The 13,399-nt window shown below is 41.5% G+C and overlaps 1 protein-coding gene across 1 annotated transcript in view; it reads left to right on the top strand.

Moving 5' to 3' along the window:
• The window catches only part of galnt2 (UDP-N-acetyl-alpha-D-galactosamine:polypeptide N-acetylgalactosaminyltransferase 2), a 77,536-nt gene that overhangs the window by 58,995 nt on the left and 5,142 nt on the right, over window positions 1–13,399 (top strand). Inside the window, exons 4-14 of the mRNA XM_080436053.1 lie at window positions 219–317; window positions 1,282–1,349; window positions 2,412–2,477; window positions 3,811–3,932; window positions 5,756–5,843; window positions 6,303–6,390; window positions 7,121–7,224; window positions 8,683–8,809; window positions 10,829–10,921; window positions 11,022–11,105; window positions 13,175–13,301. Coding sequence (XP_080292179.1) covers window positions 219–317; window positions 1,282–1,349; window positions 2,412–2,477; window positions 3,811–3,932; window positions 5,756–5,843; window positions 6,303–6,390; window positions 7,121–7,224; window positions 8,683–8,809; window positions 10,829–10,921; window positions 11,022–11,105; window positions 13,175–13,301 — 1,066 coding nt within the window. The remainder of the gene's footprint in view (window positions 1–218; window positions 318–1,281; window positions 1,350–2,411; window positions 2,478–3,810; window positions 3,933–5,755; window positions 5,844–6,302; window positions 6,391–7,120; window positions 7,225–8,682; window positions 8,810–10,828; window positions 10,922–11,021; window positions 11,106–13,174; window positions 13,302–13,399) is intronic.

Raw genomic sequence — 13,399 nt, 5'->3', positions numbered from 1 at the left:
TTACTATACTTGAGGACCATAATGTCCCCACATGTATAGTAGAATATGAGACATGGACGTTGTGAGGGCCGTGTTCCTGGTCCTCACAAGAAAAATGCTCGTTTTATGGTTGAACAAAATATGTTTAGTGATAAAAAAAAAAAATGCCATTACTGTCTTAAAGTATTGATGTCCTCACTAGTATGCTAATACAAACCTGTGTGTGTGTGTGTGTGTAGTTGCAGACATAAACAGTGGCAGGGGGAGCTTCCTGCCTCCAGCGTTGTCATCACCTTCCACAATGAAGCACGTTCTGCTCTGCTACGAACCGTCGTCAGGTAGGTCTCTCTCTGTCCTTCTGTCATCAGGTAGACCCCTAGGGGGTCCTCAGAGTTACAAAAGGGGGGGCCGCCAAATCTGTGTTTGTGTGTGTGTTAGGAACGTTTTTCTTACATTAACCAAGCTCATAGCACGGCACGAGGGTTAAACCCTACCCTATGCTTCCGGGTGTAAAGCTCATTAAAGTACATTTTTCTTCTTTTGGTGATATTCCTGGAAGGTTTCTCAGTGAACTTCAGTAGAACATAATCTAAATGATAATATGAGCCGTGTTTTGGACTTTATGGACAGAACTATAGAGAAAATAGAAGATCTACCAGCCCACAAAGGATCACATCACATTGTGGGATCGGCTATTTTCGTTTGTGTGACACTCTTTGTGTGACGAAGTAACATTCATTTGAAAGAAAGAATAATTTAAAAAAAGTTAAAATCTTTCTCTCAATCGGCAACGACATATTTTAGGTATTTTTAAGACCAGGAACACATCTGTGTCATTTTAGATTTCTTTGGCTATTCAAAAATAGCAAATCTTGTAGATTAACTTTTTTTATTGTGGAAAATTAGTGCAAATCTTTGAATATATATTTTTTAAAGCAAGCATTTTTAACTCAAATCTTTGCTTCATGGGTGTCCCTGGAACTAAATATTTTGAGATGGGGGTCCACGGCCAAATACATATAATTTTGGGGGTCCTTGACATGAAAAAGTTTGAGAACCACTGATATAGAAACACAGGAGGATTTAGAAGACATTTGTAGAATCCCCCCCAGAAGCAAAGATTTGAGTTACAAATGTTTGCTTTGAAAATATATGTATTCAAAGATTAGATTTTGTACTAATTTTCAAAGATAGCCGCGGTATGAGCTTGTAGATCTGCTATTTTTGAATAGCCAAAGAAATAAAAAAAAGTCTCTCCAGGTCTAAATGGTTTAAAGTGTATCTGTTAACATCTCTCTCTAGTGTTCTGAAGAAAAGCCCCGTCCACTTGGTCAAAGAGATCATCTTAGTTGACGACTACAGCGACAATGGTGAGTAAAACACCTGACGCCTACACATGCACACACCCACCCACAAGCACATAGGTACATACATGTTGCACAGCGGAAATAGCCGATCTACAAGCTCTCAATGCGCTTGTAGATAGACTATTTTGGGTCATTATTGTAAGATTGGAGCGTTTGAAGTGGTCAAACTAGCTAATTATGTTTAGAAGCATGGAAGCTACTGGTCTTGGATATTTCATAAAAGCAAGGCAGGAACAATTTGACTAAAATATCATGTGTTCATTGTTTAAGAAACAGTGCTAGTGTGGGGGGGGGGGGTTCCTTTCACACTGTTTTATAAATGACACATTATTAGGACTTGTTGGCCCCGGGCACGGTAGCGCTGTCGCCTCACAGCTAGAAGGTCCTGGGTTCGATTCCCGCCGGGGACGCTGGGGGCGTGTCTTCTCCTCCGCGTCATCAGCGCCCATAGCCTAGGTGGGGTTGGCGAAAGGGCCTTGGAGTTGGGGTTGGAGGGGAAAGGAACTGGTTGGAATAACGTGTTCCTTCCACGCGCTACGTCCTACCAGGGAAATCCCCCCCTGTCAGGTGATAAGAAGGTCAGTTGGCTCTCATGCATTGAAGGAGGCATGAGCTCGGCCCTGGCATCCCTAGGCTGGTGAGGGGAGTGTAGTGCCCAGGATCACTTCGAAAATTGGCACCGGGTGAAAAATAAGGGTTACAAAATCGTGGGATAACATTTCTTTTTCTTTTTTAAAAGGACTTGTTGGCCCCTTTTTTTAGTTTTTGTTTGTACATAGTGTTATCTTTTTCAGTTTTTTTGTATTGATATTTGAACTGTGGTGCCACTATATATGTCTATGAATTACCAAGGACCTCAATGGAAACAAGACCGCAAGGACTCTTTTGAGCGGACCTTTTAGACAAAGTATTATAAATGTAACTGTGCTGTTTTACATTTTTGCCTGATAAAATATCCAATCAATCAATCAATCAATACAAACATTGTCAGTCGTGAGATTGTCTTTAGCTTTGATCCATGCATAGTTGAGTGTGATCATTGTATGAATGTGTTGTGTGTTGTAGCGGAGGACGGGGCGTTGCTGGGGAAGATGGAGAAGATTCGAGTGCTGAGAAATGATCGTAGAGAAGGTAAGAAGAGTCCTGGAGACCTGCTGGTTTCATGTCCTACCAGGACCTCTAGTACTGCTGGTTTTATCTCCTACCAGGACCTCTAGTACTGCTGGTTTTATCTCCTACCAGGACCTCTAGTACTGCTGGTTTTATCTCCTACCAGGACCTCTAGTACTGATGGTTTTATGTCCTACCAGGACCTCTAGTACTGCTGTCACTTCGTGACTTGAAAAAGTACTGCCTTAACTACTGCCTTAAGCCATCTGTTACCATGGCAAACAGATGGAGTCCAGGCATCATTAGATCTATTAGTAAAATTCTTTGTCGGCCTCCACCGTGTGGATAACATTACATATATTTATCTAATGTCGCCCTCTTGTGTTCAGAAAGTGTCACCTCCACCCAGCCCCATTCATTTAATGAGACATTAGTGGACATTAATACAAATTAAAAACTCGATGCCGAATCGCTACATATTTGAGAATTCAGGTCTTGGTCGACTGTCAACCAGAGACGTTTCATCCTAATTTGATCTGAACTTTTGTAGCTTTTTATTACAAATACACACAGAGAGGTAATAATAATAATAATAATAATAATATAACTTAAAGTCCCTGTCCACATGTCCGATGGCGTTGTTTAAATAAATAAATGTACACGTCAAATATGTTTCTCCCCCAATAAAAGTTCCCTTTTTCTTTGCTCAATCTTTGACCCCGTTTACTGTAGTATTATCCCATGAATTATGCATGAGCTTGATCCTGCTGAATTTGGGTAATCCAACTAGTATCCATAGAGAATGCACTGTGACATAAAACAAACCAAAATGTCCTCATTGACTGGACCCACGGTTGGTGTCGGGTTATGGGGGGAGCGCTTGTTTTGTATGACTGACTGTCCTCATCGGCTAGTGCTGCATTTAGAGAGGCTCTGACTGCTGTTTTGTATGTGAAATCCTAACCTCTCCCTGAGTCAGATGTGTTTTCAGTTAGAGCTCTTCACAGGTCCAAAATGACAGAGCCCAACCCTAAATGTTGTTTTACGAGACCCGAGTGGACCCGAATCTTTTTATTTTTTATTATTCGATTTGTTCCGAGATATTGCAGACCCGACTTATTATTTTATGGACCTGACATACCTAAAATGCCGTTCTAACAGGCTACTGTAGATGTTAGTTATACTAATACAACCTAGCAGCTACGCAGCAGCCTACAATAAGAGACAAAAAAATGCACGTTTTCACCTCAATGAATAAGGAATCCATGATTGGATATGCCAGAGCATTAACCAAACCAAAAGAAATCCAGTATTTTTGGTGGAGTGGGTGTTTAAAATGTTTTGTTGTGTTCAGGTCTGATGCGGTCTCGGGTACGAGGGGCGGACGCCGCGACCGCATCGGTGCTCACCTTCCTGGACTCCCACTGTGAATGTAACGAACACTGGCTCGAACCTCTACTGGAGAGAGTCGCTGAGGTACACGCACGCACGCACGCACGCTCGCACACACTCACTCACTCACTCACTCACTCACTCACACACACACACACACACACACACACACTCACTCACTCACTCACACACACACACACACACACACACACACACACACACACACACACACACACACTCACTCACTCACTCACTCACTCACTCACTCACTCACTCACTCACTCACTCACTCACTCACTCACTCACTCACTCACTCACTCACTCACTCACTCACTCACTCACTCACTCACTCACTCACACACACACACACACACACACACACACACATACACACACAGACACAGACACTCACACACACACACAGAAGGTTATTGCACACCAAGTGAATGCGTGACACAAAAATGTGACTGAATGGTGAGTCACTTGGTCTTTTTCCATAATTAACAGATAATTATCAAGTTTGTGGGGTGTGACATCCTATAATATACGATGTATATATAACATGCTTCCCAGTACTCATTATTTCAATAATAATGTGACTCTCATAGATTGAAAACCAATTCAAAACATTTTCCAAAATAATTTCATAAATAAATAAGAAATCAAAGAAATTCCATACATTATTTAGATAAAATAAAAAACACTTTTAAGACGTAGTGAAAATAGCCGATCTACAAGCTCGCGATGTGAGCTTGTAGATCTGCTATTTTCACTAGTTTGGGTCCCGGGGAGACATCAAACTTCTCTTTTGGGGTCCCTAAACCTCTTTGCCATTTTTAACAATTTTTAGAAACATTTTCAAATAGTTCAACTAGCCGATCTTCAAGCTCACAACGAGTTGAGGTAGATCGGCTAGTTGAACTATTTGATTTTATTTTTTTAAATAGTTAAAACAAAATGGCAAAGAAGTTTTTTTTCCATTTTGAAAGAAAGTGGTTAAGTGTGTCTGTGGATTTTTATAGATATTGAACCAATAAAACATTATTTTGTGACTAAATAATAACTGCATTGGATCCATTGGAACGCTGGTTTCCAGTTCCTGAAGTTTTTGGACATATGGACATGCAAGGTTTTCAGCCTGGCTAGAAATGATATCGTCGGGCAGAAACCTTTTATCTCCATATTCTAACCTTTTCAGCTTTTTTGTAAATTAACACCCCTACTTGATCATACTACAGTGTCACACAAAAGCATCTAAAGTAACAGATCTACAAGCTCGTAACGTGGCGCGAAAGCGACACGTTACGAGCTTGTAGATCTGCTACTTTTGATGCTTTTGAATTTGAATCCTGAAACGTAACAGTTTTGGACATATGAGGTTTCTACCCGACAGACGGTTTTTATCTGCCAGGGTTTTTCAAAAACTGCCAGCAGTTTACATGGTAAAACATAGGAAACATGTTATTTATTTCTCTGTTTATTTTTTAACATTGAAGTGAATGGAGCAGCAACTTTTTGGAAAATGTTATCTCCTGGTTCTTTGTGAAGAACGGAAAAACTGAAAAACCCCAAAAATAATAATAATTTTAGACTTTTTTTAATTTATTTTGTTTTTGATAAAAAAATAAAATAAACGTTTATAAACGTTTTTGGCAGGCAGAGAGTTAAGTACCATTCCAGTGGTCTGGTATGTTTAGCCTATTGACCACCAGTCACAGTATAATTGACTTGTCAACCATTTAACAAAGCATATCGCATATCATATTCCATTTTGAGCAAGAAAATTGGATTCCATTCTTTTTTTATGTCCTCATCTCTCTCTCTCTCTCCCTCTCTCTCTCTCTCTCTCTCTCTCTCTCTCTCTCTCTCTCTCTCTCTCTCTCTCTCTCTCTCTCTCTCTCTCTCAGGATAAGAGCAGGGTTGTATCTCCCATCATTGACGTTATTAACATGGACAACTTTCAGTATGTCGGAGCGTCCGCTGATCTAAAAGGAGGTAAGTGCACACACACACACACACACACACACACACACACACACACACACACACACACACACACACACACACACACACTAAAATAAATGTATGTGAAAAGGTTTTGAGCTTGTAGATCAGCTACTTTTGCTATTTTTGAATTTTAATAATATTAACCGTTTTTGGTCAATGGTCAAAGCCTGTGTGCAGGTTCAGATCAATATCACTTAACCCTTTGAGAGAGAAAAATGAGGATTAGACTGACTGACTGTCTGTCTGTCTGTCTGTCTGTCTGTCTGTCTGTCTGTCTGTCTGTCTGTCTGTCAGTTAGAGGTTTTTTCAATTTATAGTGGGATAACTCAGGTTTGAAGGGTAGGGTTAAAAAAAAGAAAAGGTCAAAAAATTTCAAAGTGTCATTTATAACCTCCTAAACCAATGTCCTCCACAAGTATTGTAATGTAAAGGTTTGTGTGTCTTTAGGTTTTGACTGGAACCTGGTGTTTAAATGGGACTACATGACTCTGGAGCAGAGGAGAATCAGACAGGGAAACCCCACCGCTCCCATCAAGTAAGTCAACATGTAGAAACATGATCGTCACAGGATTACAGGTGTAGAACGTGTTTTTGTGCAAAAGCTCCATTGTTTTTGAGTGTTTCCTGAAAGAGAAAGAAAAGAAAGAAGGGAGGGGGGAAGGGGCAAGGGAAGGAAAAAAGAAGGAATATAAAAAACAACATATCTGTATTCATGTCCACGTCACATTAACCAGCACATATTCCATCAGCATGACAAGCTGACAGAGCGTCATGTCATCTTGGCGTGGCTTTGTCTGCTTGTACAATGACAATGGGGCATAGCAGTGGCGGCCATTTTGTTTACCGGCTCTGGTTCCACCGATAGAAAGCCCATTCGTTCAGCCCATAGAGATTTCTGAAAATATGAATATGAATTATTTTAAGCCTGGAACCAAAGCCATCCAGGTTCCTGGTGAATCATGACCATAAAACATTTGATTCTGTGTCCAAAAATATTTGAAAACCGCAAAAAGAGTTACAACTTACAATTGATTACTACAATTAATATTTTCTGAAATATCTATGGGCTATATCGATACCAGTTTGGGGGTAATTGACAATGTATCAGCATGTCAAGCTAGAGCTAGCTGTGTCTTCTCCACATGATTTATGGTGATTATAGTAGGCTACCGATAATAGAGCAAAGTCTATGCTAACGATTAAGCCTACTTTTTGTTTGCAATAAAGGTTATAATCCCCCTTACAAAGTGTGTCTCTGTGTGCAGGACCCCTATGATAGCAGGAGGCCTGTTTGTCATGGATAAGGAATACTTTGAACGGCTGGGAAAGTACGACATGATGATGGATGTCTGGGGAGGAGAGAACCTGGGTGAGTACAGTGGGATACAGTAGAGCAGCGGTTTTCGACAGGTGGCCCATGGACCACTGGTGGTCCGTGAAGGTATTGCATGTGGTCCCTGACCATGCATAGGAAAGTGACAGGGTTTTCTTCCTCCCACGGAACAGCGCACTAAATGACCTGGTGACCTACAGTATGATGACGTCAGTTAGTGGGAAGGAGGGGTGTGCCGATATATCGTCCCGCGATATATCACGATACGTTTTCGTGACGATATGTATCGTTTTGGGGGGGGGGGGGAAATATCGTAAAAAAAAATAAACGATATATTTTTTTTACACGATAATTATAATCAGGCATGCAAACAGCCCCGAGGTGAAAAGGGTGTTTTTTTTTTCGGGTCAGATGTCACACTTTTGCCCTATTTGGATTCAAAACACCTATTGTAGCTGAAAAGCTACACGTTTGCATGTCTGAATAATGCTAAAACAGAAGTATTTGGTTCCCCCCCCCCCCCACCCCATATATTTTCATAATAAAAAAGTGTCATATATCGTATCGATATGGTATCGATGTCGTGAGCCCAATATCGTATCGTTTCATAAAATTAGGCACACCCCTACTGGGAAGTCGGTGCCGAATTGCCTGATTGAGTCATCATTATTAGGAAATGTGCCCATAGAATCACATGTGTCTGCTCACTCATACATGAGACACAAATCAGTATATCAGTTAGCATGTGTTTAATGGAATGTTGGATAAAGGAAGAGAATGGAACTAGAAAAACTCCACCAGGTCAGGTAGGTCATTGTGGCCTCCTGGTGGCGCTATAATAGGCCAATGTGAAAAGGGTGGCATTTCTTCCTCGGCCTAGTGGAATGTGCATGCAAATGTTCATGGAAATCGCAAGCTGCGTTCATTATTTGAGGCATTTTGTTCAAAACGGACCAATCCTGCAAACTTTGGAAGCCAACCTTAGCCAATCAGGATGGAATATGAAATATCGGACAGATCCGTCTTGATCACATGACTATAGAGATACTGTGTACCTGTATTTGCGTGATACTGTATTTGCGTGATGTTTGGATAAAATCTGTTGGAGTAATATCCAAAAATGGGTTTTGCACAAATGGGCCTCCTGGTGGCCCTATAACAGGCCCATGTGAAAGATTTGGGGCAGAGGTTCTGAATTGGCGTCCAGGGAGTGTGTGTGCACAGTTTCTCTGTGACCGGGCCAACGGTGCCGGAGATTAGCTGTTCACAGATGGACGGACGGGGGCGAAAACTATATAGATAACAAATAACTATATGTATGAACATTTTAGTTACGTGTGTGTGTGTGTGTGTGTGTGTGTGTGTGTGTGTGTGTGTGTGTGTGTGTGTGTGTGTGTGTGTGTGTGTGTGTGTGTGTGTGTGTGTGTGTGTGTGTGTGTGTGTGTGTGTGTGTGTGTGTGTGTGTGTGTGTGTGTGTGTGTGTGTTCGTTCCAGAGATCTCGTTCCGGGTGTGGCAGTGTGGAGGCAGTCTAGAGATCATCCCATGCAGCAGAGTGGGTCACGTCTTCAGAAAACAACATCCATACACCTTCCCTGGAGGCAGTGGAACCGTCTTCGCCAGGTAACACACACACACACACTCCACATGTACCCCCCACACACACACACACACTCCACATGTACCCCCCACACACACACTCCACATGTACCCCCCCACACACACACACTGTTTACCTAAGGCTGTCACGATCATGACATTTTAGTTGACAATTAATTGTCATACAAATAACTGATTTAATGATATATTTCCAAAGACAGTAGTACTGTAGCCCGGGGGTTTAACACGCAGCATCGATTGGACCCCGGGCGTTTAAAAGGAACCAGGCGGCTCTTTGCAACAGGCTTTTATTTATGTTTGCACCGGCCTGCACCGGGTCATTATTTGGTTACAGAAGTAGTGTTAGTGAGGGTTAAAGGAAAGGACTGTATATGGACTGGTTCTACTGGCTGGCTGGTCCGGCTTCCCCACTTCACCCAGGGGTGTCGATTAGAACACAGGACAGACAACTTCTCTCATTTATGGGTTTTACTGAAGAGGTTAATGAGCACAGTACAGTACAACACTTGTGGGTGTGTGTGTGTGGTTTTCTGCAACCACACAGAAAGTAAATAATTATAATAACCAATAACATATCAATCTGACAACGGCATTATGCTTGCATCCTGGACATCATGAACTACTGTATATACATACATTCATAATGACATAAAACATCACTCTGACAATGCTTGGCAAAAGCAGCATGCATACAACTTATCAGACTTAACTGTATGAATTAGGCCTAATGCCCATTGTTCAAACACACATGTGATGTCATACAACACAAACAGTGGAACATAAACAATATAGGGCCTACATCATGGAATAAACATCAGCATTCACAGTCACTTGAAACTGATGCACTTATAATGAAATAACTTCCATTCTCTTGGTCACAATGAAATCAAAGCACTTGAATATTGATACCTTCAGACTGTCTAGCAACGGCATTTACCACGTGCACAAACATTACAAACAGGACAACCAAAGGGCACATTTCACACACAAATGAACAGCATTTAACTAGGAAACACAGGATTTACATGAACGCACACAAACTCCAAGTGAATTCGAGCACAATGTCTTAATATGACAAACTGCGACACACTTCTGACCGTCTGAACAGTCAGAGCAACTTGTCTGATGTGAACTGGACACCCTTCTGATCTGACTGATGCAAGAGGACATGAAGGGAAAAGTCTCGTTCTCTAAATTACCCGCAGGTGCGTTCATTAATTAACCGCAGGTGCGTGCAAGCAGGATTAGGGTCATGATGACCTGTGCACACCCTTAACGAGCACACACACTTAACTCTCTCACTGGCAGCCTTTTGTACAAGTAGGCTGAAATAACTGCAAATAATAGCCCAGGCGTGCCCACATTATGCTTTAGAAACTGCAAATAAAAGCCCCGGCTATTATTTGGGAGGGGTTTATTTAACGCATTTTGGGCGGGAACCCCTATTTGTAACTATACCTTTGAGGACGGGAACCCCTTTTGGGGTTCTTGTTGCTATGTACAGTATATATCAACATACATTTGTTGTTATTTTTTAATACATATTTGAAGTTTTTCAGAAAACTTAGGTCAGGATTTAGAAGGCGTTTTTAGAATCGGCCTCAGGTCTAAATGGGTTAAAATAAAATATAAGTGTGAGAGATGCTTTTTTTTTGGTGGGTTCCCAGCGCAAGTCTCTTGCCATCTTCCTTAACGCAGTGGTTCTCAAAGTGGGGTCCGGAGACCCCAAGGGGTCCTTGAGGGTGTTCCAGGAGGTCCCCAGCAAAATGTGTGCTGGGGACAGCATCACAATCATTTTAACCACTCAATCCTTATTTTATACATTGGCTAAAAAATAGCTATTTTTGAAAAAAGTGTTAACACTTGGTTCAAAACTAATATATATAAGATAGGGGTCCATGGTCAAATATATATATCAATTTGGGGGTCCTTGGCACAAAAAAGAACGAAAAATAACTACTGCCTTAACGTGTTTTCTCCATGTCTGGTATGGCTCCCTCCCTCTCTCTCTCCTTGTCTCAGGAACACACGGAGGGCAGCAGAAGTGTGGATGGACGAGTTTAAGAACTTCTACTATGCTGCTGTCCCTTCAGCTAGAAACGTCCCATACGGAAAGTAAGAACCACTAGTTATGAGTCCTAATTACTAGTTACTAGTAATTCCTACCTGAAATCTGATCTGATCTGGTCTGGTGCCATGTGTCTTTCTCTCTCAGTATCCAGAGTCGTCTTGAGATGAAGAAGAGGTTAGGCTGTAAGCCCTTTAAATGGTACCTGGAGAATGTCTATCCTGAGCTACGGTAAGAACACCTAGACAGGAAATGACGTCACTTCTTCTTTGTGTTCTAATAATGCCTATTTCAGTGGTCGAGCCATGCTGGCTCGTGTGAAGCATTACATTTTTTTGCCACAGACATACAAAATGAGTGGACAATAATATTACCACAAACGCATAAAGAGCTAGCCCTGAATGACCATATAACAGGTCTGTAACTCTGAGAGTGTACACTCTCAGAGTTAAGAATAAAACATTTGAGAACCACTAGTGCTAGTGGACGCCCAATGTGCCATAGTGTCGTAGTAAATCAGTGTCATACATATTCTGAAAAAAACCTGGAGACTTGGCATTCAGTAATTGGGTCTTATGATCAAAATAAGAACATGACATTATGTGTAAAACATAACTTCTAAAATGTGCCACGGACGAGGCCAAGTCTTTGCCAAGGACATATTTGTCCGTGTACGGACATATTGATGACCCCTGCATAATGTATGTGTCACATGACAACGTTGTTTGCAAAATGTGTCCACAATTTTTTGTACACTTGCACTTACTTCCTCGTTGCGCAGCTGGTTGCAATTTTACCTGAATGACTCATTATCACCCTCTACCGATTGGGAGTGTAAACTACATACGGCCAGGTCCAGTGGAGGACAAAGTACCAAAGATATTCAATCAGTAAAGATACGCCATCCCAATTGGAGCCACTAGAGGCGAAATGGTACACAAATCCTACAAATGGTCTCCTAAGTGGACGCTGTCTGATCTGATCTAGCGAACGTCTCATGTTTACTGGTGCTAGATCCTGCGAGAGTGTGTTTCTGGGACAGAGAAAGGTCGATAATAAAGTAGATGTTCTCCTGATTTGTCTCTCTGAAAAAAAGCCATTTTTAGTATAAAAATCTTGGGAAGATTGTGTGGCTTGTGACGATAGGGTCCAATATTTAGTTCAGTGACCACAGGGCTAAAGAATGGTTCAGAAGCTGTGTTCACGTTCACTCCTCTATTGGAAATAACAGACTAATGATAATAAATAATGGTTCAGATTCATGTTAACTCTTCCATTGGAAATAATAGACTAATAATAATACAGAATGGTTCAGAAGCTGTGTTCACGTTCACTCTTCCATTGGTAATAATAGACTCCAACCTGCTCCCGGTCTCCTAAAAAGGCGAACCACCCACTTCACGCAGATACAGGAAGTAAACCGGAGAAGGTAATTGGTGCATTTATATAGCGCTCTTTATCCAAAGCGCTTAAACATTGAACACACTATGGAAGTGCGTTAAACTCTTTAAACCTCCGCAGCGTGAGGTGAGTGGTAGATTTCATCTGGCTCATCATGCTGGCTTCTCTATTGTCTTTACTGTTATTTAGCTTGTCTTGCACCATGGACTACTGGATGTGCACCGCATAGCTCTGTGACAGAACTGTAGTCCTACACACACTCACTCAGTCTGCAGTCTGATGGATTGTCGTCAATTAAAATAAGCAGTCTGCCGTCATATGTAGTTCTCTTGACCCATTAAGACCGGGAACGCATCTGTGTCATTTTAGATGTATTTGGCTATTCAAAAATAGCGTGTGCCACGAGTGCCACGCTCGTAGCGTGGCACTCGGTGCCGCGCTACGAGCTTGTAGATCTGCTATTTTTGAAAAATCTAGAAAATATGTGCAAATCTTTGAATATATATATATTTTAAAGCAAACATTTTTAACTCAAATCTTTGCTTCTGGGGGGTCCCTGGAACAACATATTTTGAGATGGGGGTCCGCGGGAAAATACATGTCATTTTGGGGGTCCTTGACATGAAAAAGTTTGAGAACCACTGATATTATAGCAACTTAAGTTTTTTCAAAAAACTTTTAGGATTTAGAAGACATTTGTAGAATCCCCCAGAAGCAAAGATTTGAGTAAAACATTTCTGCTTTAATGTTTTTTTTAATAGCCAAAGTATAAGATAATGGTTATAGAGGTTAAAATCTTAAATGACAGATGTTTTCCTCGTCTTAATGGGGTAACAGATTCATTGCGCAAAAACAATATTCATATGGCTCTGTTTCACTGAACTATGTAATGTGTGCAGCGTTCCGGACCACCAGGACATAGCGTTCGGAGCCCTCCAGCAGGGAGGGAACTGCCTGGACACTCTGGGTCACTTTGCAGATGGAGTGGTGGGCGTTTATGAGTGCCACAACGCTGGGGGAAACCAGGTACACTACACACACATACACACATACAGGCCAGCCAATCAAATGGCTCACGTGGTGAAAGGTTTCAGGTTCTGCGCTGTTGCATTGCTTTGCCCTCG

Source organism: Gymnoscopelus braueri (genome assembly GCF_963280865.1).
Source record: "Gymnoscopelus braueri genome assembly, chromosome: 1".
Classification (NCBI taxonomy): Eukaryota; Metazoa; Chordata; class Actinopteri; order Myctophiformes; family Myctophidae; genus Gymnoscopelus; species Gymnoscopelus braueri.
The sequence above is the reverse complement of the archived record's forward strand: the minus strand, read 5'-3'. Positions and strand labels throughout refer to the sequence as shown.